Here is a 27,625-nt window from a genome sequence, read left to right as displayed (position 1 = left end):
TCATTTACCAACTAGAGTTTAAATTTCAATATTTTATTAAGAGCTCTAGCTAGTAACTAGTGACTATAATCTATATATATCCTATAAAATAAGATATAAATTACCAATATTGTTCCTAAACGCACACCAGGTATCTGCAAGGAGTAATGGTTACTACGGTTCAACAATATTGGATCTGATTTATCAGACACAAAGTTTTAACTATTTAATTTAGCACGGACTGTGGCCGGTGGCCCGTTTCACAGTGTGGTGGTTCTTGTAACTCTTGTTATTATACGTTGTAGGCTACATAATATAACATATGTCAAGTGAATGTTCAGTCCTCTTGAGATTTAGAATGTATTCAGAACGTTCACGAACATTTCATTTACAGACAATAGGGTTAAGTATCATAACCATTATTATAACCAATGTGAATCTTGATAGATTGAATTATTAGTAGTGACCAGGTCAAGGTGATGTCAAATTCTTGGAAAATATTTTAGTTTCTGAGGAAAAGCAGACATTGTGATAGTTTGTGTTGCTAGTATTTTCTATGAAAGTAAACATCTTATTAGTTATTAAAGGCTACAGTAATATTTCATTGTTAATGCAATACTATTTACAAGCAGGAGAGATAAGTAAAATTACTGAAGTTTCTCAGAGCACTAATAACACTGTTAAATAACACACTACACTAATAACACTACACTAATAACACTACACTAATAACACCTGTTGAATAACAGTTCGTAGTACTGATAATGTTATTTCCAAGAAATGTAGAAAACAAAATGTGCACTCTCTCTTTTCTGTCGGCTGAAATGAAGCTTATAATTCTACGTCATTATAGTGTCGTGTGTGACTGATAGAGAGATGGGTTTAAATAGCCCCCCCCCCCCCCCCCCCCCCTTGCTTAAAACTTCTTAATTATTACAAGTATTGTGCTCAACCCTGATGGTTGGTGAAATAACTCGAGATAGCAGTTACAAGTACAACTCCCTTTTTCAGGTTCCAATAGTGTAAAAGTAAACTCCTTCAGTAAGAAGGAATTAGCTGCTTGAAAACCTCGCCACCTAAAGAACAGCAAGTCATTTTAATATGCACGTTCTATTAAGTGTGCGCATTATTCAGTTCAATTAACCTTATATAACTATTTCCGGGAATTATATGCACTAAAACTCGTCGACACTGAGAGCTGATAATTTGCAGATTTTTCCCACAAGGAACCGAAGGTTTTATCAGCACATACTGCGAGTCACCTCAGACTGGCTGGCGGAAAGTTTCAAAACAAATAACAGTGGCGCACTATATATTACACACTATTATATTGTATCATGCGCACGTATCACATTACACATCTTACACAAGCTACCGTCAATAGTTTTAACAAATAATACCTTCGCTTCTTCTGGCCGCAAATTCCCTTCAGCAAGCTGTCAGGAATCCAAAACGTATCAAGAGTAATACGGTAAGAAAATTCGTACCAAAGAAAGAGTCCCCGACAGTCTCTCTCACTGCCTTTAAATACTACTATTCACGTGACACATATGCCGGTCACGTAAACTAATACCATCCAAAAAGGGTACACCTAAACAAACATGTCAATCTGTAGGACCGACTGTCACGTGACCTCAGTTATCCCTTATATGGCACAAGGAGCTGCAATTGATCAGCTCTTAATTGGGCTGCAATCCTTGACAGGCCTATAATTACCCAATTTTAAATGAACGATATCTCATTCTACAGAATGATGAGAGCGTAAACAGAATGCTTCCCGGAATCAGCACAATGAAGGGAACAAGATGCTGTTGGAATTTCAATTATTCATCTTCCACCCGTAGTCCCTACAAAAGAGGTGGCAAATAAGCCTAATTAAGGAAAGTGAAGTGGAAACAGCTTGCTAACCGTGTGTAATGAGGTTAAGAACAAAAGGCCAATAAAAACAAGGAAAGAAGAACTAGAAGTCTAAAATGATGTGTACACTGGTGAAAGGAGAGTACAACAATTTGTAGGATCTAGCTAAGATTGTGTAGCTCTATAGTAAAGTAGTAGTAGCTCTGTCTGTCTGCGTTAGAACAACATTGCTGTAACTATGTGTTATCATGGTCACAACGCAGAAGCAAATATTCAATCGAGTAATACATAGTCAACTAATAACTTACTGTATATTATTAAATCAAAGTTCTAAACAAGGGATAGTTTTAAAAACAACGCCCAAGTCTAATCTTTCCCTAAAATAAAAACTAAAAATCAAAAACTTCATTGCAATTCCCGCCAATATCTCTTGTCATACGCTAAATTACGGAGATAATGCAGGTCAAAGATATTATTTAAATAAATATTTCTTTTACATAAATCATGCACAATCAGCGAGAATAGATTGCTTTGGGGTCTTCCTCTTCTCCCTGGTAAGTCCAGTGTATTGATGGCAAAAATGAGGGAAGAAAACGCTGGTCCGTCAAAAGGACCCCGCAAAACATGTCCTAACATTCTCCACCGACTACGGGCCACTTTTTCTGACAATGGTTCAGCATTGCAGCGTTTATACAAGTTTTTGTTGGAGATGACTCCTGGGTACTTTATATTCAAAATAGTGCGAAGATGTCTGCGGTGAACAACATCTAGTTTTTCAAGGAATATTTTGGGGACGGCCCAACAGGATGAGTTGTACATAAGAACCGATACGACTAAAGCATTGTACAGTATTAGACGTTTGTTTAGGGGCAGTTTATCACTCCAGGCCTTCTTGTAATTGTTGAAAGCAGCATATCCCAGGTTTATGCGACGCTGAATATCAGCTTTGCTACACAAGACGGACCCTAGAGTGATACTTTTCCTCCATGCTTCATTCCCCGACACTAATTTTCCATCACTGTCGACTTCACCCGTACTAGCTAAATAAACATGAGTGAAGTCCGTTTTGTCTTCATTGACAAAGAGGTTCCATTTCTCGAGTATAGCTGTTGCCTGGGGCAAAATAGCTCTCAAGTTGTCTTCCTCTTCATCATTGAAGTCAACATCATCAGCATATTCAGTGTCAAGTGGAAGGCCAGCAATAGTAATCGGGGGAATCGGCCTATCTAAACTGATTGTTATAGTCCATCTAAGTTCATTCAAAGCACCAGCCAAGACAAGGGTGAACAGACAGCCGGATAGACAGTCACCTTGGAAAGCTCCAAGGAGACTTAAAAACTCAGCTGAAAGAACTCCATTTACCTTCACCCGTAGCTTTGTGTTGGACAACAACAACCGGACAATCCTCAGCTCATCCTCAGTACAGCCACACAGTTTCAGGAGTTCAAGAATCGTAGTCCGTTTGATCGTGTCAAACGCACTAGACATATCAATGCCCATGCGATGATACTCCCATTTCTTCCTTTGGACAACTGACAGTAGAACTCGCTGACACCAAACAATATCAGCACAAGAACGAGCGCGTTTATATGCACACTGCCATGGACTAGTGAAGGCGTTCACTTTTTCTTCTATCCTTTTAAGAGTAGCCATAGACAGAATTTTTCTGGCTGCATTGGACAAGGTGAGTGGACGTAAATTCTTCAGAGGACCAATAGGTTTTTTTGGCTTCTGTAAGGGTGTTATAGTAGCCTCTCCAATGGAAATGGGAAAAGTATGTGTCTTGAAACAACTGTTTATGATTCCAGCATAATGTTCATGGACTGTACTATTAGAGTACTTAATTAGCTCGTTGGGTATTCCATCGGGACCATTAGCCCTCCCATTTTTCAAGCTAGAGGTGGCTGCATGTATTTCAACTCCAGTAAAAGGGGCATTGAGAGCACGTGGTAGACCCTCAAAAGGCTCGAGAGGTTGCTCATTGCGAGTCAGCTGTTTTTCGAGATAGTCTCTAACAACAGAAGCTTTCATGTCGTCAGATGCAATCAAACAGCCATTTTCATCATGAACACCAATCGAGTTATTAGGTGGTTTACTTTTCTGAAGATGTCTTACTGCTTCAAACATTTTCCTTGAATCGTTTGTGTTAGTAATATCACTATAGGTCTGATCAGCTTGAGCAGACCTCACTTCAACTAATCTTTTCTGGATACTATTAGTGAGGTGGTTGATGGATGACCTCAATGTAGATCGATCAAGAGATTGATTATTGTTAAGTAGCTGTCGGAGATCGTGACGCTTTTCAACAAGCTCTTTGAGAGTGTCATCACTGCTGTGATGTTTCAAGCGAGCTTTAGGTTTTGGGCCGATGGAAACATTGGCAGCATCACGAATATGAGACATAAGATTTTGAAGGTCGGCATTTGGATCGTTGCTGGTAACAAAATTTGAGAACTTGCCTTCAAGGGCCAAGTGGTATTTATGTTGCATATCTTTGTTGCTTACAAGTTCTGATATATTATAAGAAGGAACACGACGTTGTTTAGGTTTGAAACAAAGATGAATGTTGCTGAAATTGATGCGAGCAATGACAAGTCTATGATCTGAAAATGTTTTAGTACCAGCATAAGTTCTTGATTGAGTCAAAAGACACTTAGATCTATTTCGGCATAGTATGTAATCTATTTGAGAGTATACAGGCAGTGTCTTCTTACTGTACCGACCAGCCGACCAATCCTTCCGCCAACCAGTAAATGATGTAACACGTCTGCTAGGTTGTATAAAACTAGTGTTCACAGCAAACAGATTATTTTCTGAGATAAAATCCAGTAATCTAGAACCATTTTCGTTCCTTACTCCCATTCCGTATTTCCCCATATATCTACCAAAACCCTGTTCAATATCAGAAGGGGATAATTTACCCAGTTTTGAATTAAAGTCACCCAGAAATTGCAACTCCACATTAGAGGGTACATTCTTGGCCTCTCTTAGCTGCCCATAAAAGTTATCCAATACAACTGGATTTTTACGGACTAGCCCCTGATGTGGACAGTAGGCATTGATCACCCTGCAACGTAGGGGTGTACCGCTACGTGAGGGGATGCAAAAATCGACATAGCATACCCGGTCACTGATGTACTTCCAGCAAACCACATAGTTCATCATGCGAGGACTGATTATAAAACCCAAGCCTCCATGGCGACTGTCCAACTGCTCGAACAGAAACAAGTTAAAACCGTTGCGCAAAACAAGGTTGTCTGATTCGGTGACTTTAGTTTCCTGCAGAGCGCAGATGTCGACATTGTACTTTTCACAGTCTAATCCTAGTAACTCACGTTTACTATGTAGGCTATCATCTTGCTGAACACCGAGCCCACGGATGTTAAATGTGGCGAAGCTGATCATTAATGCAATGGTTGTTGATACAAATGATTTCTTCTTCGGGTTAAATATGTTGGAGTTGGCGTCACCACCGTCTCCACCGCTGACATTACTCGAACGGACCATCTAAAACTTACTGTATATTAAAAACTATACCCCACTCTATTACTAATTACTTAAATAGTGTGTCTCAAAAGTCTAAATGGCCCTGTGGTCACTAGTAAACACAGCATATCTTTAGTGGTGCAGGCTGCACCGTGCAGCTCTGTGGTGCAGCTCTTTACCTTCTGTAAAACTGTGGTGGAGCTCTTTACCCTCTGTAAAACTGAACCAGACATCCATTTATTAACTTTCTTTCATTTTAAAATTGTCAAATATTTACCAAGGGAGTAGGAGAGGGGAGGGTGGCCTAATTGCTTTCACTTTATCAATAAATATGGTTACGACACAGTTACCTAATTGCCTGACGCATGTGAAGTTAAATCAACCGTTAATGTTCAAGGAAATGGATAAATAGTAATCTCAACACAAACCCAGGTCCACCTCGTCATTACAAGACTCTATATTATACTTTATATTATACTTTATTCAGTATAAAACTAAATGCGTACCTTATGTAATGCCTTAAAATTACTTTAGCTTTTATAACGTTATATCAGTGTGCAAGTCATACAATAACGAAATTATAATGGAGCTCACGTACTACACAGTTATATATACACATGACACACGCACAGAGTATTATTTCAGGACAGGTATTTGTATTCTCAGCAACATTTACTGGTCGCCGCTTTAACCTATTACCTAGCCAACCTCCCTTTAATCCTACCAGCAAAAGCCAATATTAATTGAATTATTCGAATGTTTTGTATATGAATCAAAAGTGTACAATGGAATACCATATATATAACTCTATCTACTTTCAGTTAATGTTAGAACAGTATCACACTATCACAGGGACAAGGAGTACACTTTTGCTAGATAAATAAATCTGTCAACAACTCACCAACTCTGAAAGGGGGGAGGATCTGCTGCTCTGATCGGTTTAGGCGTCTCAGTGCTGTATTTATCATTCAGCTTGGCATTATCTCTAATGGGGGAACAGAGGATACAGTTTTCATTCTGACATGTGTCCCAGTGTCTTAGTATCTGTGTAGATGAGGCACAGTGTACACCCTGAAATTAACATTTAGATAATACTGTCTAACATTTAAGTGGTCTGGACATGTCAGTATAGCATATTTTTATAAAACAATTCTGCAGAAGGACTTAGATTCTGATTAAAAATGGTAGGAGGCTAAACAATGGTAGTGTGAGCAATCATTTTCCATGCAATAACCTGTATTTATCACAAGTTTCACAAATATTAATTTGTTTTATTTATAACTCACCTGGCAAGCTCTGCCCTCCTTGCAAGTGTCCATGTGCAGGAGAACACTCTTAAACTCCCCACAATTAGCCACATCGCAAGGTTGCGAGACACACTTTTTGCTGTGAAGCAGTATTTCTAATTGTGTTCTTATCTTCCTGGTAGGACTTTTGATCGACTCCATTTCATGAAGGCTTAACATTTGATTTATTATCATACTGGAAAGCAATATTATATATTATATTAGAAGTTATAAGGTTAAGACCAATTTGGAACGATGGAAAATGTCTTCCAATATACTTCTCTCCCGCATTTGTGAGAGAAGCGAGCCATTGACTAGCAAGATGGGTAACAAAACTTTGGGGAGGGGGGGGGGGGGGTAAACATTGTCCAAAGAGTGATTACATAATATGTCCCCAATATAGCTAAAATTATTCAAACAATATACACATAATATTAGCAATGGTAATTGTCCAGTTATCAGGTGAAACACCCCCAAAAATAAAAAACAATACAATAAATGCAATAAAACGGAAGACAATTTTTAAAATCAGGGTAGAAAACAAAACCCTTCATAATATATAATGTGGCAAATTAAAAATTAAATTCCACAAATGCTCACATCACAAAAACAAGCAGTTCAGACCCTCACCCAAAAAGCAATCCCTGACCTTTTAACATTTAGGAGTGTTAATCAGATTAAGGTCCATATCACTTATTGTCGCGCTGTGAGTGGAAGAGTTCTGGCACTTTTGTATTTTGTAACCCCTGATAGAGATTATACAGGTTCTGAGCAAATCAAATCGCAGTCCGTGTCAGACAAATAACATCACATCACAGTACCTTTGGCCTTTAAAGCTGATCTTTTCATCTTAACAGGTGATACTAGTAAAATATTTATCCCAAAAAATATATCCAAGACAGTCTTGGTAGGTCGAAAAATGAATAAACCAATACAATAGATTAAATGATATAAAAATGGTACAAATTTATAAACAGGGGTAAAAAAATATAACCCTTTGTAATATAAAAATGGTCAACTAAAAATAAAATCCACAAATTCACATCACAACAAAAAGCAGTTTAGACCCTGGCCCCCACCAAACAAGCACTCCATGACCTTTTAAGGTTTAGGAGTGTTAATCAGGTTAAGGTCCAAATCACTTATCGCCGTGGGTGGAAGAGTTTTGGTACCTCTGTAACCCCTGATAGAGATTATAAAAGGTTCTGAGTAAATCAAAACACAGTCTGCATCTGACGAATGAAATCACATCACGATACCGTTGGCCTTTCTTAAGGCTGATCTTTTCAGCGAGATGTTTTAGGAACTGTGAAGCCTCAAACACCATTCATCCTGTAGTACTGAATGCCAGTAGCGAAGGTAGCCTTTTCTACATTGAGGACTCTGTCATTGTACTCACATTTTTTGTTTTTCTCGAGAGATTGGTACATCTGCGAGATGCTCTTGTCACTGTTGGACTGGGCTTGAGGGTGAAGTACCCTTACATCTATGAATGCCCTGTCCAGCGGCGACCAGAACGATCTTGCATTGATGTTTAGTCTTGCACCATCTTGTCTATTTGTTCCATTATATAGTTTAAGTGTGTGAGGAACGGAGAGAAGCTGGGGTTCTGTTTCAACGTTTTTGCAAACAGTGGTTCTAGGAGTTCAGCTATTGTATCTCTAAGTGAATTGTGTCTAAGTGAAACGTAGCCTCTGATTTTTCAGGTTAGAGTATGGTTGATATGATTTTGTTTTCCACATACACATAGGGGACTTCTGTTAGCTGTAGACAGTGTAAGATTATATCTGAGTGAGAGGGCATCGAAGAATTCTTGTTTGTTGAGGACATACCCACATGCTTTTAGAGGGAGTGTGGATAACCAAATGAATGCTCCTTTTTCACTAAGGAGCTCTAATTGCCTTTGTGTGGATGGTGATACCTCATTCATAATAGTTTCACGTTGGTGTTTGTAATGCTCTTCCTTATGCTTCTTTACTTCATTTATGATGTCATGCTGCAGTTCCTCGTTTAGTTGGAAAGTAGTATACTGTTGAAAAACTGCTTCCGCGAGCTGTTTCGTAGCATTTACTGAGTTAGAGTACTCCATTTCTGCTGCTGATGTGCAGTCTGGAATGCTCAGACCACCCATTCTTGCGGGAAGTGAAGCTATCTTTCTGATCTGATCAGGCACAAAACTTTTGCCCATAATGGCTGGTATAAAGTCTTCCTTGACACAATATTCCAAGAGTTTTAGGTGATCAGAAATCCCTGGGGTGGTATGGCAAACAAAGTTCCACCTTTTGGAGGTTCCGTAGATGAAAGCAGAGTAAGCTAGCTGGGGTTCGTTTGCAGCTATATCGACGAGCCCTAGAATGTCTGCTTTCCAACTTTCTGTCTCCTTCAATATGAACTCTTTTACTCCTTCTTCTGATCCAATATATGACCCAATATAACGGTGGCCTTTGGTAATAATCTGTACATCTGGAAAGAGTTCCTTAGCTTTGGTAGCATGCTCTGGTTTCACTATCAACCATGTCTTGCTGGGCTTTGGGTAATACCCATACATGGGACCATGGTCTTTTAGATCCTCCCACCATTTCATGAGTTGATCAAGTTTACCCCCTAGCCTGCTGCAGGGTTTTCTGCATACCAAACTTGTTTGGGATAAGTGCTAGGTTCCCTGTCTGGTTTTAGTTCTGAATCAGGTTCTGTCTGTTTAGCCTGGACTTCTCTGAGTAGAGGCATCAGGCTAAGTGTATACCATCCAAGTGCACTGGTATCTCCCTGTGTTGTTCCTTCCTGAGACAGAATGAGATCATCACTGTTGGCAATGAATAGGTCAGTTTCTTGTCTGTATGTGTTTAGGATGTAAGTGAACAGCTCTGGACAGGTGTATCGAAGGTTCCTAAGGGCTGTGTTGCGATTTAATGCATTGAAAGCGTTTTCAGCATCAACAGGCAGGCTTGCTTCTGTGGATTCCTCTTCAAAGATCATCATTAAATATGGAGTTCCACAAGGCTCTGTTTTGGGACCGCTCCTTTTTCTTCTATACATAAATGATATTTCCAATTCCTCAGATTTAGGAACTTTCATACTATTTGCCGACGACACCAACATTTTTATTAATGGCAAAACTGTAGAAGAAGCTTATGAGAAAGGCAACAAATTGCTAAGCTGTATAAAAAAGTATATGATCCTTAACAAACTACACATCAACATGTCAAAGTGCTGTTATATGCATTTTAAACCAAAGGCTAGTAACCCAGTAGAATTTCCAGATTCGCTTCAACTCCATATTGATGGCTTTCCGATTAAAAAAACCAAAGCAACAAAGTTTCTTGGAGTTGTTATTGATGAACAGCTTTCCTGGGGGCCTCATATAACAGCACTTAAACGAAAGTTAAACTATGCCTCTGCCACCTTAAATAGAATTAGGGACTCTGTACCGAAGGAACTCCATAAAGACCTATACCACACACTATTTGAATCCCACCTTACATATTGTATCTCAGTTTGGGGTGATGCAGCACTCTTTAGGACAGCAAGTATCTGGTTGTCTCAGAAGCACTGCGTACGGGTCCTCTTTGGTGATAAAGAGGCATACCTAAACAAGTTCCTAACATGTGCAAGAACAAGAGAGTTTGACAGCCAGGCACTTGACCATACATTCTTCCAACTAGAGCACTGTAAACCACTTTTCAAGCAACAAAACATCCTGGCTTTCAAAAATTTATATACATATCACACTTTTATGGAAGTTTTTAAAATACTGAAATTAAGATGCCCAGCATCACTGCAACAGCATTATCAGCCATCTTCTAGAAAGGAAACCACTCTCATTTCACAACTCCCATCTAATGACTTCATATCAAGATCCACAAAAATCTGGAGCACAATTGCACCTAAACTTAAGCTTTTTGACTACTCCTACAAGATTAGCCTTGCTAAAAGTCGCCTGAAAAAGGCACTTCTAAAGCTGCAACATGCTTATAATGATTCAGCATGGACTTCAAGCGATTATGACATAATGCAGCTGTCATTTGAAAACAATCCCCTTCAACAAATGTAATCCAGTGTTCTCACTTCTCGGCCCACAGGTTCCTCCTATTAAAACATTTTTGATTTTGGTAAATGTGTGCTGACTCCACCACCTATGTATTTAACCTAATATTTAGTGTATTACAGGTAGACATTGACTTAGGTAGGTATTTTTCTCTTAAGGTAGATATTAAGAATTTGGTAAATTTCTTAATTGTATGACTATTTCCATTATTGAGACGTTTTAAATATTTGATTTAAGAGGTTTTTATTTTATTTTATTTTATTTTATTTTTATAGGACTGGTTCACAGTGTGAACAGATTCCAGATTTATATATTTTTAAGTGATATTTAATAAATGATTAAAAGAACCAATTTTAAAGTTGCCATAGTAAAGCCTTTAGGTCCAAAAATATACCCATTATGCTCACGTAAAAACAACTCTAAATCAGTAGGCTGTCACTCTATTAATGCACCACACCGCTTTCTCCACTGCACTAAAAGTTATACAATAAATTCTACAATCCTAATTTTGTATCGTGATGGAGACCGGTGTCCATACAAAAATTTTACTAGGTTGCCGTTTGGTGTGAGCAATAGCGAACAGCACGAACACTCCTTTGCCCCGTCAACCTATATCTAATCTATTTAAAGAGTGACAACCATACTACACATTGAATTAGGATTCCTTTAAATATCAAATTGATTTATTGTAAACTTGTTTACTCTGTAATAAATGGCATAAAATTGAATTTTTGTTTAACTGAATTTTTGTTTAACTGATCTGTCTGACTGCATGAATGGCTGCTTCCACTTCTTCTTGTAGGTCACCACAGAGTTGCATGGGTGCTGTGTTCATGATAATGTCCTGTTTCAATGTGATCATCATTGTAGGTTTATAACCTACCAGGACGCGCGCCGAGTTGGACTCGTCGACGATTTGGAACAAATATTTTACGAGTATCACCCGTTAAGAATTAAGATCATCACAGCTTTGCCGACTATTCTTCTAAGGACTTCACCAATCCCAATGGGAGTAACCCCTGGGTCTTTGTCAAGGGGGATGAGGCGACCTGCTATGTATGTTTTCAGGTGGTCAGGCTGTATCTTTTGGCAACACAGCTTTCTGGCCAAAACTGCAACTGCTTCTTTTAGAAGTTCTGGCTTTTTCTTAAACTGCTTAGAGCAGAGAATATGCTGCCATGACTCTGCATCTGTTCCTGAGGGCCCACCAGACCCACGGAGGTCTCTTGCAACCTTTTCAATTCTGCTGGAATCGATGGAATCAAATATGACAGCATCTACCTCTTCAATGGGGCCCTTCATTAGATTAGATTCGAGTGATGGGCTGCTTTCAGGGTGTTTTTTATGAGTTCTTGAAAAATTGTTGTTTTCTTGGCTCTTGCTTGTGGAAGGTGCATCAACTACCACCAAAGCGGTGCGTTGGGATCATTTCGTCCGTAAAATTGTATACTTTTGCTTTGGAAAAGAATAAGTAGAACAAAATTTAAGTAAAACAAAATTTAAATTTTATTGCCATATTACAATGAATAATAGTATCATAATAAAAATAGCTTAGTTAATCTTAAACATCCGATAATAAACTCATAGAAATTAGATATCATGCTTAGAGGACTTCGCCGCGCAAACTAGCATTCTTGCTTCGTCGATCGTTGCTCTGCTTCGCAGAGCAACGATCTCGATGGATTGACATCGTCAATCAAATATCATGCTCATAATAATTAGATTGTGTTATGTAAAATACGCTTTTTACTATATACTACTCGAAAATTCGTCTCAATCATAAATTGTTATTAGCGCGGAGCTAGTTGTAGGTTTACAACCTACCAGGACGCGCGCCGAGTTACTTACTTGGGTTACTTGGGGTTGCTTCGCAGATCCTCTATCGGGTCATCAGAACGGCTGACCACCCGTGCAGCGAAGTTGCTGTCTTTTCTGCGCTCCAGTTCAATAACGAATTCCCGTTCTGGCAACAATATCCAGTAACAGGAGGTTCGTCCGGAATAGATGTAACAAACTCCGTCAACAATGACTTGAAACGTAGGGGGTCCTCGATAAGGTGCAGGTTTGCGGGAATGATGTTCCACAATCGAGGCCCCATCACTACAAATGAGCTGTCAAAGATCGATTGATTCCTTTGGCTACTGGACGTTGACAAGCTAGGGACTACTGCTTTCTGGCCATAACGGAGTGTATCTGTAAACTGAACGTTGACATCATTAGGACACTTCTTGTGTAGGATCTTCCACATATGAATGATAGTGTAACGTTCTCTCCTCCGTTGAAGTGACATCAATTTTAAGGCCTTCAGTCTCTGCCAATAGTTCAGATGTTGCACACCATGTATTTTGGACGTAAATGTACGTTGTACTCCCTCTAGCTCAGCGATATCAGCTTGCTTAGTTGAATTCCAGAAGGGACAACAGTACTCGAGATGGCTTGACTAATGACTTGTAGAGGGTCAGCATAGTGATCTTGTTTCTCGATCTAAAAGCGCTCAGAACCCAAGAGGCAACTTTACGGGCACGATCTGCTATCATAGTAACATGTGAGCTCCAAGACAAGTCCGCCGAGATCAAAACCCCCAGGTCTTTGACTGCATCCGTAGGGTACATTATGTTACCATGCGAAACTTGATAAGTTTGCGTCAGGATGGCAAACGGGAGGTCTTGCAAGCTGTTTCGGGGACAGTGTTTGTGCACGAGTATCTCAAATTTATCCTCATGCAATGACATGTTATTGCATCTTGCCCAGTCGATGACAGAGTTGAGATCATTTTGCAGTATACTTGCATCTTCAAGTGTATAGATGTGCCTCAAAATCCGTGTATCGTCAGCAAAGAATCTAATGACACATCCTGTGATGCACAGCTTCATGTCATTAATGAACAAAATGAAAAGCAGCGGGCCCAAAACTGTACCCTGTGGCACTCCGCTTATGATTGCTGCAGCAAGTGATGACATCCCGTCCAACACAACACACTGTGTGCGGACTCGTCGACGGTCCAATATATGGAACAGATATTTTACGAGTATCACCCGTTAAGGAGCTAGTCACTTATTATTAATATTTTGGAGGACTTCGCCGCTTCGACGCGCCGCGCGAACTAGCATTCTTGCTTCGCACCGTCGATCGTTGACATCGTCAACAGTCAATCAAATTAATATTATGACGGCGCCAATCCTAAACTAATGAATTCAAAATTAAGTAAAAATTTTAAAGCAGAAGTTATTTTTAAAATATTTGATTAACTGAATTGTGAATTGTATTATATTTTAATCGTTTAAATTTTATAAATTGATATAATTTCATAAATCAAAATAATTTCATAAATCGATATATATAATTATAAATAGTTCATAATGCCTTGTTACACGTTGTAGCCCTGCCGTGCCGAGCACGAGTGCGCGGCTTCTTGCTCTATCCAGAGCCCTTGCGCCTGCAGTAGCGCGCGCCCGTCTCACTTAACTTGTGAAACAAGCGCGCCCGCTGCAGTGGCACGAAAGCACATGGTTAATTAGGTGAACGCGGCTTCGTCTTTCGTGGCTTTCGCCACAAAACCATTTCGTGCAATGACAGGGGATTACGACGTGGTACAAATAATTCCACGTTAGCATAACAACATTTTTGTTGCGCATGTTCTGAGACCACCCAGCAAAAGTTATTGGCTGGTTGACGGGTGATACACCGCGCGTAAAATATTTGTTTCAAATATTGTAGGTTTATAACCTACCAGGACGCGCGCCGAGTTGGACTCGTCGACGGTCCTGTATGTGGAACAGATATTTTACGAGTATTACCCGTTAATTCAAATACCGTCGACGAGTCCTGCGATGCACTTTTCTGGAGATTTGAAGATAACTCCAAATCTACGATTTTTTAAATTTCCCCCTGGGGGGGGGGGGGGGGGGGGGCCGGGGGACGTTACTTTTACAAAACGAACATGTTGCAAAAAACTGGAAGTCGCTACTGGGAAGCGCGTCACGCAGTACGCGTAGACTCTCACTCATGGCTAGATGAATGTTTTATGCATGTTTTCTGGACTGCAATTGGTTTAAACCGTTTTGCGTACCTTTTGAAACGTTGATTTTAACTTTTAAATGATCCGCTATTATAGGTGTCGTTAATAGTTTAATTTACTAGCCAGTAGCCACTAGGTACCGCGATTAATTTGTATTGCAACTCTTTCTAACTCTTAATCTTTTTAATACTTTATCACAATGCTGGCAAGCATGACCGTGCCACTTATATTCACAACACTATTTACCCCCTTTACTATTATACCCCCTTTACTAGGTATTATACCCCTTTATTGTTTTTCAGGCATTACGACTCATCGAAAGTAGTTCAGCAGGTATAATTTAAGTTCAAAACATTTTAATTCAATGTTAAAGATGACATGGGAATAAGGAATAGTTATGTGGAGGTTTTTAAGAAATTTGCGCAAAATACGCGCCAGCATGTTAATATTATACGAAATTCGGTAAAAAAAAAACCCAAAATCGCCTTGAAATACGTTGCATGCCACTTTTCTTTTACTTTTGAAGTTAGGCCCTGGCCAATAAGGGTTTCTGAGCTGAGCTGGGTTCAAGAAGACCAGCAAGAAGTATATACGATGATGAGTTACTCAGTCTTGATGATTATGTGAGCACTAGTGAGAATGGACAAGTTAATAATGGACTGGAAATTGAGGTGAACCCAGGACATTCGATTGTGGAGCAAATAAGTTGATGTCTAAAATAAAAGAGTCAGAGGAATGGGATTCCTGTCAGCCAAACATGATAATTAATAATATGTGGGCGTGGCTAACTGTTAAGTTTCAACTGAATTAAGTTGTCCAGGAGTTGAATCCACCCCGCCTTTTCTTGGAAATATTATTATTAGGTGGCATGAGACTGTCGCCTTAATCTAAGACAACATATTTATATTCATTGAGTTTATTTAGTCACGAGAAATTATTTCCCTAATTATCTTGAAACACCGGGATTTGGGATTGGTTCATCATATTTTAAGTTTCCTACAGATTGCCGTCAAGCGAATAAACGTCAGAATTAATCTTCCTTAAAATTTAGATGGCACGTTTTTAATGGTTTTGTATTGTTAACTAAAACGTTTATTTTGTTATGATTGTTGACCTTTTCAGAAGATTCTAAACTTCTACTACACTAATTTTTAAATTCGATTCTATTGTAAACTGTTTTTAGATTGTTACGATTTAATTTCCGTTGATATGCCAATGGCATCCAAGCGTTGGTGAAATTAATAGATAGGATCGAAGTCGGCTGTTGAATGTTGATTAGTTGATTAGTTGATTAGTTGATTAGTTGATTAGTAGATTTCTGGAATTCAGAGGAAAACAAAATAGCTGCATTCTTTAAAACGTAATATCTCTATAAAGTTACTTTGTAATTGTACTGGTCAAATACACGATTATAATACAAATTTGTAACACAATTATATATCATAATAGTTTACACTGTTGTATTAATTAATCAATGCAGCGCGTTTGAAATAGAAAATAAATTATTTCTATCACTAACATACCATACACCACATCAAAAACATTTATAAAACCTCGTTTTAGTTTAACTCTACTTAATATATCTGTTAAAATATTATATCATTATATAATGTTTAAACTGTGATATAAATCATAATTTTTGTTAACCTAAAGAAAATCACCTCACTTTCTGCAATTATTTGAATATTATTCAAATATTTCCCAATAAACAACTCTCTTTAGTTCATAACCATTAGTCTATTTACAATAGCTAACGATAGCTCAGTTCACGATATAGTCATCTTGACAAACCTTATAATTGTGCTACAGCAGAACCTGCATCAGGAGCAGGATAGTCAAAATTCCAGGTCCTAATTTTACACCAACTCCCAAAACCGGCTCATCTGAAAATATATATGTTAAATCTCTGAATTTTTTAAGTAAATGTGGAATTACTTTTAAAAGTTTGTACTTTATTTTTAATCTAAAGTTTTATCGGGTGTTAACGTTTGATCTTCAACAAAAGTTTCGGTAAATTTCATCGGAACTGAAATATTATAACTTATAACTATACATAAGGAGTGAGGAGTGAGGAGTGAGGAGTGAGGAGTGAGGAGTGAGGAGTGAGGAGTGAGGAGTGAGGAGTGAGGAGTGAGGAGTGAGGAGTGAGGAGTGAGGAGTGAGGAGTGAGGAGTGAGGAGTGAGGAGTGAGGAGTGAGGAGTGAGGAGTGAGGAGTGAGGAGTGAGAGTGAGGAGTGAGGAGTGAGGAGTGAGGAGTGAGGAGTGAGGAGTGAGGAGTGAGGAGTGAGGAGTGAGGAGTGAGGAGTGAGGAGTGAGGAGTGAGGAGTGAGGAGTGAGGAGTGAGGAGTGAGGAGTGAGGAGTGAGGAGTGAGGAGTGAGGAGTGAGGAGTGAGGAGTGAGGATGTGAGGAGTGAGGAGTGAGGAGTGAGGAGTGAGGAGTGAGGAGTGAGGAGTGAGGAGTGAGGAGTGAGAATAGTTGCATTTCATTCACAGGATGAACCCCTTCGGTCCTTTTAGGAAACAACAACTTACTCCATGTGCAGTCATTTTCTTGTGTTCCTTTTCCAGAGTCTACCTCTTTTCTAGCTGGACAGGCAGTGCAGGTAGCAGCTGTGTTTGCTGCTAAACTCCAATGATCTGCCGGACAGTCTGTACAGCCATTATCCTGATGCAGAAACTGGCCCGCAACACAATCTTCTGCAAGTATAATCGAGTTTAGTAAAGTACCTATTAGTTGCAAGTTTCAGCCGCTAGCAAGCAGCTTAAGATTCGAAGTACCCTTTTAAGGTGATTGCAAGGGCACGTGCAAATATTAGCGAGCGACATTTTGATCGGCTTTGTGGTAATTACGTTGTGTTAGTGCGAGAAACATTTTAATCGGCTGCATCTTGGTTGTAATGGATATGTTATTGTTTTAAAGCGTTTAAAAACTGGCTATCAAAGAATACTATTAGCTTCCCTCCTGTGACCACGGGCTTTCTAGTTATAAATAAATTAATTAAATTTTACTCAAAAGGATATAAAGTCCACCATAATTCCCCAAATGCCATCCCTTAAAATTTCCCTTTTGTCCCTAATTTTTAGGATCAGAATTGAAATTTGGGTTTCCCCTTTTGATTTCAACAAGGCCTTTGGGATATCGGGCCTTGGAAAAATGGAAATGTTCCCCTTGATAAATTTATCTTCAACGAATCCTCCCTTGCTTTTTTTTTTTTTTGGGACAAGTCTGTACAGCCAAAAAAAAAAAAAGTGTTTTATGAATTATGAATAAAAATAAGTCCCTTTTGGTAGGGTCCAAATTCAAAAGTAAAGAGTACAATTCCCGGGTTTTTTGGGAAAATGTTCGTCGTAAAATAAGTTACCTTTTCAGGAGGAAAAAATAGGGCATTGTGATTTTGGTTCTCCAAAAACTCCCCCAAAAATTCCCAATTTTGGGGGGGGCCCAAACCCCAAAAGTTTTTATTTTAACTTTGGGAATTTCTTTTTGTCGTCTGATTGGCTAAATTGTGTCATGTGCTGGCTGCTTGAGATTGGAATGCGCCACGGTGCAAATCACTACATTTCGCGCGCGAGCTCAGCCGTCTGTTTAAATTATACCACCTCTAGTAACTCGGCAAGCCAGTAGGGTTTGCTGGGTACATTGCAATGAAAACTGCGATGAAATGCCGCGTCTATATAAAAGTACGCCTGTATAACTGCGCGGCATTTCATCGCAGTTTTCATCTCAATATAGGTTTAATTGCAATGTAATATGTACTGTACTACGGCCTTTAGGATGGATACAGTTGAGTAATACTAATGAGTATTGAGTATATAATGATAATTAAACATCTGATCAAGTATGGCACATATTTTAAAGCTTAAAGCTAACTTCCCGCGAAATAGAAAAGGTTCTATTTTATTTTATTTTGACGGAAGAAAATTAAGTTAGGAAGGCCCACCTTGAATATTCTTTAAAGAGAAGGTTTCTGAATGTGTTAAGTTTTACAAAAAATCGTTTAAAATACACTTAATGAAGATGGCCCGTCTGCCTGCATAAACTCAATGAATAAATAAAAAAATTTATAATAAATTTTAAAAAATTTACCCGTTTTTCCGAAAAAATAGTTTTATAACAGGTTTAATGTAAATCGGAGTTGGGTGTTCCAAAAAAGGGTAAAACTTTTAAAAATAAATCGTTTAGATTTTTGGATTGAAAAGGCTTTCAATTCGGGGTTGTTTTCAAAAAACTTTAAAAGGGGAGTCCCCGATGCCCCGAAAGGGAAATTTTAAAAATTAAAACCTAAAGGGAAAAACAAAATTTACTAGAAAATGGGAAAAAAAAAATCCATTCGTTAATATTTCATTTTTAAAAAAAAAATTTTTAAAATTGTTTGGGCTAACCAAACCCTAGTTTTTTGTTGGGGTTTTTAAAAAAAAAAAACAGCAGTTATTCCCCTATTTTTCTCAGTTGCACTATATGTTTTGATATGGGAAAAAAATATTTTTGGGGATTTGAGACCGCAATAATCCCAAACGCTTCCAGCGTTGACCCAACAAAATTTTTAAAAATTTTTCACCTCCCCAAATTTTGCAGGGGTAGGGGGGCGTCGTTGACCACTTTAACTTCCCTCCCCAAAATTTAATTTTTTTAAAAAAAACCCTTTTTACCAAGTCGTTTTTTTTTTTTTTTGGGGCCCCGGTTTTCCCTTTCCCCCCGTATCACTGTCCCTTTTTTGTATTCGGAAAAACCCAGAGGGTGGTCTGGATCTAATGAAATCCCCTTGGGCCTGGTTATGTTTTTTAAAATTTTTCAAAGCTATTCTTCTAAGGGGGTTAGGGGGGATATACACTTAAAACAACCGTTGGGGGAATTTTTTAAATTTCTATAAAAATAAGAATCGAAATTTTATTCCATCCTAATTAACCCCATCCCAATCAACTCCTAAATTGATTTTAAAATCTTTAAATTTCCAAAATGATACATGGTTTTTTTATTGATCCCAAAGGTTTTTTAAAAAAGGGATAGTTTTTTCAAAAATGTAGTGGCGAGGGGTTTTAAAAACCAGTGGGTTCCCAAATTTACAAGACCCCATGTTGATGTTGCGTTAAGGGGTTTAAATGGGAAAGGGGGAAATTGGGCCCCTTTGTTGGGATATGTTGCGTCCTGTAGTATCTGAAGGAAAAGTAGCGAACCTTACCCCCACCTTTTACCAAAGGCGACCCCTTTTCCCCCAAGAGCATCCCCGGTATCAAATGAAAAATTTAAATTAAAGTGTTTGATTGTGGTTACAATTTTGATTTTTCAAGTTTTTCTTTTTGAAATTTTTTTTTTTTTTTTTTAAAAACTAACTTTTTTGGGTCCCACAAAATGGGGCCTTCAAATAGGGTTTTTCGTTTAAAATTTAAAATTTCAAATTTTAATTGTGTTTAAAAAAAGGTTTTTTAATTTTGTTCAAGGGCAAAAAAAAGCTTTTTGGAATTTGATTAATTTCCAAAAATTTCCATGTTATTTCACCTGTTTATTTAAAGAGCACCCAATGAATTTAAGTTTTCCCCCTTGGTTATACCGTTACGGGAATCAATTTTACCCGGAAATTCCTACCCTCTGAAAAATTTAAATTTTTTGAAATTTTTTAAAGGGAAAAAAAAGTTTAAATTTTAAAAACTTATTTATAATCTTTTTAAAAGTTTTTAATTTTTTTTATTCTACCGCCCTTCTTTAGCTTAAAACCCTAATTAAACGACAAAAAAATTTTTGAAAAAACAACAAATATAAAAGGTAAATGAAGGCATTTACTTGGTTTTTGTAAACGAATGGCTGTTTTTTATAAGATACCCTCGTACCGCATTTTGTCTAAAAACTGTTTGATTTCTTTAGGTCTCCCCCCTTTAAAATCAAACTCTGTAATAAAGGGATTAAAAGTGATTTTTGGTATACAAAATTTTATCAGATATTTAAAAAAATAGGGTGCAAAACCCAAAATTTTAAAAAAACACAATAAAATACCTTTTTGTTGACAATTTTGTATTTAAAAAATAATTTTTTCAGTAATGAAAAACTTTTTTCCCTCTCCATAAAAAGTGACGGGGCCCCGAAGACCAAAAAAAAAAATTAAACAAAAGACAAAAGAAAGAAATTAATTTCCAAACCCCGTTGGTAAATAGCAAATCAAAAAAATTTTGGAAAAAAAATTCTCAATTAATTGATTAACAAAATATGGTGTAAGAAAATACGGGATAACCCCATTAAATTTTAAACTTATCAATGATAATTCATTTTGGAAATAAAAAAACTCCCAAATATTTTTTAGTAGATTAATGGGGGACAAGATGGGGGTTCAGTGGGTACCGTTAGTGCAAAAAAGGGGGGTCAATTTGCAAACCCCCGGGATTATTTGTAGTTGGCCTGAAAAAATCGTTGAATATGGGGAAAGATCTTGTTTTGATAAAGGGGGATGCTAAAGTGCGAAAGGGAAAAAAGTTAAGGGGAAAAAATGTTTCAGTCAAAATATTTTTGAAAATAATTTGTAGGGATTTTATGAAAAAAAAATAAAATTTAAATTTACAATCATAAACGAAAGTTGTATGTTTTATTACGAGAGAGTCAAAGTTTTTCTATTGGGAAACATCCCTTTAAGGGCGAATCAAATTTGCAGTTGTATGTTTATGAAGTAAAAAAGGGTACTGCTTAAAAGGAATCAAAAATTTTTGGAACAAGAAATAAAAATAAATTTTCCTTAAACTTTGCAACATTTTTCATTAAATCACCCAAACGTTGAACAAATGTGGGAGATACGGGGTTTGGGTAGGTTGATGTTTCCCGGAATTTTATGTGAAGTTGATTGGGGTTGGGAAAATCGGAGTTGTAGGTGGTGGTTTTCCCCCTGATGGGTTCCCTCGACGTCGTTTTGGAATCGTAGTTTTTAAAATTCCCAGACGTAAACGTCTAGGAGCCTTCCGCAATTAAAGGGGGTTCCCTAGCGTTTTCTTACAGGTCAAGTTGATCCTATGTAATGAGACTTAGTCACTGACAAAACAGTGAGGTGTTAATTTGTTAATAAATATCCGACTTTTTTTTTTTGAAGAGGGGAAATTTGTTACCCAAAGGGCATATCAAAAAAAAGTTTTGTTTTAATGTTTTTTGTACCCCCGAGTAGGCGAGCATCTCATGATTTTTCGTGGGTATTTGGAACCTCTTTAAAAAAGATAAAAAAAAAGTAAATTAAGAAAATTATGCTGCAAAATTTGAATAAAAACCTTTTAACATTTTGGTTTCAAAATGACAAGATTTCTCATGAAAAAAGTTGGTTTTAAGGGGTCTTTCTGTGTTTTGTCTGCAGATTAAAGAAAGGGGAAAAAAAAACCCCCCGGGTTTTCGAGAGTAGGTCGGAATTTTATTTGAAGTTGGTGCCCAAAATGAAGTTAGGAAAAAAGCAAAGCGTAATTCAGTTTTAACAACCCCAATAGGTTTCTTTCCCTGTTACCCCCTAGTGCTTACTCAAAACATTTACACAAATATTGTACTTGTGTGTTTGCCCGCATTCGTACCCCTTCTTCTACACTGAAACTCAGTATTTAAAAAAAAGGCCCCTAAAAAAAATCAACGTATTTTACAGGAACTGAAAATTTAACTTTTAAATAAATTATGGATCCCAGATGAGTTTAATTTTTTTTTAAAAAGTAGGATGTAACAAATAAACTTAGATATAAAGGGAAAAAGCAGGTATTTGGGGGGTTTTAAATACCCCCCAAGTCCCAAGAAAAATTAGAAAATAAGGGGTTGACAAAAAAGTCTTTTAAAGTAGATTTGCTGAATGAAAATTTTTCGATTGGCCCCCGACATTTTAGCGCGGGTTTGTCCGTAATTGGAAGAGTGGCACCTCATGGTCAGAGTTTATGTCTGAAAGTTGGGGACCCGGGGCACTGTTTGTGCGATGTTACCCCCCCCCACCTTGTTATAGCGCCCCGATGATCCTTCCCCGACACAGTGACACTTGTCCACTTTATCACAAGTAAGGTTTGGGGGGGGTTGGTTTTTAGGGCTGGGGAAGACCCGAAATAATTTTTTTTTCAAACCCCAAAAAATTTGGAGTTAAAGTTTATTTAATTGTTGAACAAAATACAAATTAAGAAAAATTTTCGTACAAATTGAAAAAAAGACCCCGTTTCAAATTGTGGTTCTCAAAAATGTACAAGAAACTCATGAAAAATTTGAGTTGAAATCAGTCTTTTAGTTTTTGCAGCTGTCGATGTAATGCACAGGTGAAAAAAGCATAACCCGGGTTTTAAGGTACGGTCAGAATTTAGTTTGAATGTTTGGGGGTGGATGTAAGTCCCGTCAATAGATATGTCCCCCACGTCATTTAGCTCACCGAAGGTTTGTTTATGTTAGCCCCCGCTGCTTAAAAAATTATAACAAAATATTTTTCTGTGTTTTTCAGACTTTATCCCCTTTGCTTTACACCCCGAAAAATCTATTTAAAAGCCCCAAAAAAAAAATTAAGTATTGACAGGTAGATCTTGAACTTTCTCAATAAGTTTAGGATCCCATGATGAGTTTAATTTTTTTTAACGTTTGGAGTAACAAAATCTTAATATAAGGGAAAACAGAGAGGAAATTTTTGGGATTATAAATACCCCCAAGTCCTAAGAAACTTCCCAAAGTAAGAAGTTGCAAAATGCTTTGAAAATGATGTTTTGAAGATATTTACAGATTTGGAGAATTTGTAGTCGCGGGGGTTTCCCCTCAGCAAAATTGTAAGAGTGGGAGCATAATGGTCAGGTTTTATTTTTGAATTTTTGGGACCCGGGTCCTGTTCCCCGGGATGGTGTACCCCCCATACCACTTGTTATAGCAGCCCCCCATGATTTCCAGACCAGTGAATTGAAAATTCCCATATAAGTCAATGTTGAGCCACGCGGTGTGGTTTTTTTGGGGTTGGTAGGAACGGCTGAAAAGAGGTGAACGCGGTGAAAAAATTTGATTTTTTAAAAACACAAAAATTTGGTATGTTTTAAAATCATACTGTTTGTAATAAAAAAGCCCAAATTAAAAAAGATTACTGTACAAATTTTTAATAAAACCCGTTATAAATTGGGTTCTCAAAAATGTATCAAGATTCTCATGAAAAGTTTGAGTTGACGGGGTCTTTTTGTGTTTTGATGCTGTCAATGTAAAGACACGGTAAAACAGATAACGTGTTTTACCAAGTAGGTCAATTGAGTTTGAATGTTGGGGCAAGATCGTTGTTCAAGGGGGAAAAGATAGCTGTAAACCCCTTTAAAAACACCGAAAATTTTTCCATGTTACCGTCCAGTGTTACTCAACCCCTTCTAACAAGATATTGTTTGGTGTTTGCCCGCCCTTGACCCTTTGTTTTAAACCCGCAATCAGTCATTTAAAAAAGGAATAAAAATACAACGTATTGGGAAGGAATGAATATTTCTTTTTTCAATAAATTATGGATTTGAGAGTTTTAATTTTGTTTAAAGTAGGATGTAACAGCTATTTAGATTAGAGTTAAAAAAAGAAATCATTTAGGGCATTTAAAACCACCAATCCCAGAAATTTGAAAGTAAGGAATTGCAAAAAAGTTTTGAAAAAGAGTTGCTGAATCGAATTTCTACAGATTGGCAGACATTTGTATGTCGCGGGATTTCTGTCCAAATCACTTGGAAAAGTGGCATTTTAAGGTAGGTTGAGTTGAAGTTGGGACAGGGTCGCTGTTCCCTGTGCGATAGGTAAATCCAAGTTATAGCGCCCCCCATAATGTCCCGAAACCCGGCATTGAAAACATTCGATAACAATTAATGAGAAGGTTGGTGGCTTTTTTAGGAGTTGGAGAGGCTGAAAATTTGATTCTTTCAAATCACAAAAATTTGGATGTTAAAGTTCATTATTAATTAGTTGTAAACTAAAAAAAAGCCCAAAATTTTGAAAAATTATGACAAAATTGAATAAGACCTCGTTATAACATTTTGGTTTAAAAGTATCAAGATTATCACTGAAAAGTTCGAGTTGAAGCAGTCTTTATATTTTTGCATTGTCGAGAAGACCGGTGAAAAGCAAACCGTGTTTTACCAGAGGGCGGCGAAGAGTTTAAATTTGGTGGGAGGATGAAGTTCCAAAATAATAAAAGTGCCCCACCTAAATTATGATAGGGTTTTATGTTAGCTCCAGGTTCTAAAAATTAACCAAGATATTTAGTTTTTTTGTTTGTCAGCATTATACCCCCAGGTTTAACTGAAACAATAGATTAATGTAACCCCCAAAAAAAAAATCCCGTATTTTACGGAACTGATCATTGAATTTTAAAAAAATTCAGGATCCCTTTATGGTTTAATTGTTTTTCAGTGGGGTGTTAAAAATTATTTGATTAAAGGAAAACAGCGAGCGTATTTATGGGGAGTTATAAAACCCCAAAAACCCCAAAAAACTTACGAAACTAAGGAAGTTGAAACAATGTCTTTGAAAGTTGAGTTGCGAATCCGAATTTCTACAATTGCGCAGCACTTTTTTATGTCCGGGTTTTTCCGCTCCGTACACTTGGAAGGTGCGATAATGTCAGGTTGAGTTGAATCTTGGGGGAAAAAGGGGGGCTTGTCATGGTGTTTCCCCCATACCACTTGTTTTAAGCCCCCGCTGATTTCAGACACAGGCATTGTATCCAAATCTCATATACAAGTCAAAGTTGAGCCCCAGCGGGGGTGGCTTTTTTAGGAGTCCCGGAACACGGGGGGAAATAAAATTTTATTCTTTCAAACCACAAAAAATTTGGGATGTTAAGTACATTAATGTAGTTTTAATAAAATAGCCCAAATTAAAAAAGATAGCCAAAATTTTAATAAGTCCCCGTTTACCATTGTGGTTCTCAAAATGTATCGATTACTACTGAAAAGTTCGAGTTACAGCATCTCTTCATCAGTTTTTTTCATGCCGTCAGAGTAATGCACGGGGGAAAACGCATCAGCGTGTTTTCAACAGAAGGGACGGTAGAATTGTGTTTGATCGTTTGGGGTCGGAAAGGAAGTTCCAAGTCAAAAGCAAGTGCCAGCACTCGAGTTATGTTTACCCCAAGGTTTCTTCCTGTTCCCCTCAGTGCTGATCAAAATTTTTAAAAACAAAATTGTAGCTTCTGTGTCTTTCACACTTCCTACCCTTGCTTGTAAAGAAACAATCATATTTTAAAAAAACCCGCAATAAAAAAAAAATCAAAATTTGTAAGGAGAATCATGCTTTTTCAACTAAATTATGGGTTATGGAGGTTTTAATTTTTTTTTTAAAAAGTAGGTGAAATTATTTGATATAAAATTAAAAAGCGAGCATCATTTAGGGCAGTTTAAATATCACCAAGCCCAAGAAATGAAAGTAGGAAATTGCAAAATAGTTTTGAAAATAGAGTTGTGAATCCCAATTTCTTTAGATTGGCAGAATTTGTATGTGGGATTTTTGGCTCCGTCACTTGGAAGGTGATGATCAATGGTCAGATTGATGTTGAAAATTTTGGGAATAGGGGGTCCCGTGCTGATGTATCCACTCATTGTTTTTGCACCCCCGATGATTCCCCCAACCAAATGACATTATCCAATTCCGATATACAAGTCAATGTCTGAGCCACAGCGGGGGGGTTTTTAGGAGTTCCCGGGAAGACGGTGAAAAAATTTGATTCTTCAAACTCACAAAAATTTTGGGAGTTAAAGTATATTTCATGTAGTTGTAAAATAAAATGCCTAAAAAAAAAAAGTTTTGCTACAAAATGAATAATTTCCCCGTTATAAAAATTGGTTCTCAAATTGTACAAGATTTCTCATGAAAAAAGTTGAGTTGACATCAGTTTTTCTGATGTTTTTGTGCTGTCAGATGTAAAGCACAGGTGAAAACAGTCAGCCCTGTTTTTCAAAAAGGTCGGTCAGAATTGTAGTTTGTCGTTGGTGTAGGAAGGTAAGTTCCAAGTCAAAAGATGGCCGCCTCGATTATATTTTACCCCAAGGTTTTTCTTCCATGTTTTAACCCCCTCAGTGTATAAAATTTTACTAAAAAATATTGTAGCTTCTGGTTTGCCCCAATTCGTCCTTAGCTTGTAATTGAACAACTCATTTAAAAAAAGCCCCCAAAAAAATACAAAAGTATTGTACAGGAAGAATCATTGAAAAATTTCTAACTAAATTTATGGGTCCCATGATAGTTTTAAATTTTTTTTTAACAGTAGTGTAACAAGTTATTTAAATAAAGTTAAAAAAAGCAGAGCATCATTTTTGGGGATTAAAATACCCCAAATCCCCAAGAACTTACGAAGTAAGGAAGTTTACAACAAGTCTTTGAAGGTAGAAATTTTTGAATCCAGATATTTAAATTCCCCACAATTTGTTGTCCCGGGGTTTTGCCCAGCTACACTTGTAAAAGTGGCAGATCAATGGTAGAGTTGATTTTTGAAATTTTTTTACCGGGTCAGCTGTTCCCTTTGCGATAGTGTACCTCCATCCCCTTGTTTTAGCAGCCCCGTGTCCTTCCAGAACAGTGACATTTAACCACATCTCCCATTCCAAGTCAAGTCGAGCCCCGGGGGTGGTTTTTTTTGGAGTCTCCCCGGGAAAGACGGCTGAAATAAATTTTTTTCTTTAAACTCCTTTTGAATGACCTTTGAATTTCAAAAAGAGAATTTAAAGAAAAGAAAAGTGTTTGATTCAAATTGTTGGGTGGAAAACCAAAATAGGGAATTTAAGGAATTGGCAATTTACTGGTTTAGTTTTTTAGCCTTTGTTTAAGTGTTAACAATTGACATGTTTTGTGTGTTTGTTTTAGGTCATATATTTTTTATAAGCTTAGCAAATTTTTTTTTCCCCTTTTCATAAGCTTTTTATCAGTTTTTTCATTAAAAAAAGTTTGGGGTCGTCAGCAATAGTATGAAAATTCCTAAATCTGAGGAAGGTAAATTTTATGATTGAAGAAAAAAAGGGCGGGCCCAAAACAGA

At 37.4% G+C, this 27,625-nt stretch overlaps 2 protein-coding genes and 1 long non-coding RNA gene across 3 annotated transcripts in view; all 3 read right to left on the bottom strand.

The window, feature by feature from the left end:
- The window catches only part of LOC134822366 (mucin-2-like), a 100,782-nt gene extending 94,003 nt beyond the window's left edge, over positions 1 to 6,779 (bottom strand). The window contains exons 1-2 of the mRNA XM_063833397.1: positions 6,609 to 6,779; positions 6,224 to 6,393 (exon numbers count right to left, since the gene is read on the bottom strand). Of these exons, the coding sequence (XP_063689467.1) occupies positions 6,224 to 6,393; positions 6,609 to 6,770 (332 nt within the window). The 5' untranslated portion in view covers positions 6,771 to 6,779. The remainder of the gene's footprint in view (positions 1 to 6,223; positions 6,394 to 6,608) is intronic.
- A 9,237-nt stretch (positions 6,780 to 16,016) lies between these two features.
- Positions 16,017 to 17,346, bottom strand: LOC134822378 (uncharacterized). The gene is made up of 2 exons (XR_010161180.1): positions 17,204 to 17,346; positions 16,017 to 16,554 (listed from the first exon to the last, which is right to left on the bottom strand). It is a non-coding gene; the product is annotated as an uncharacterized LOC134822378 (long non-coding RNA).
- A 4,327-nt stretch (positions 17,347 to 21,673) lies between these two features.
- Positions 21,674 to 27,625, bottom strand: part of LOC134821679 (V-type proton ATPase catalytic subunit A-like) — a 94,214-nt gene continuing 88,262 nt past the window's right edge. The window contains exon 15 of the mRNA XM_063832384.1: positions 21,674 to 21,680. Within this exon, the coding sequence (XP_063688454.1) occupies positions 21,674 to 21,680 (7 nt within the window). The remainder of the gene's footprint in view (positions 21,681 to 27,625) is intronic.

The sequence above is a fragment of the Bolinopsis microptera genome, chromosome 10 (genome assembly GCF_026151205.1).
Source record: "Bolinopsis microptera isolate Bmic1 chromosome 10, MBARI_Bmic_1.0, whole genome shotgun sequence".
Lineage (NCBI taxonomy): Eukaryota > Metazoa > Ctenophora > Tentaculata > Lobata > Bolinopsidae > Bolinopsis > Bolinopsis microptera.
The sequence above is the reverse complement of the archived record's forward strand: the minus strand, read 5'-3'. Positions and strand labels throughout refer to the sequence as shown.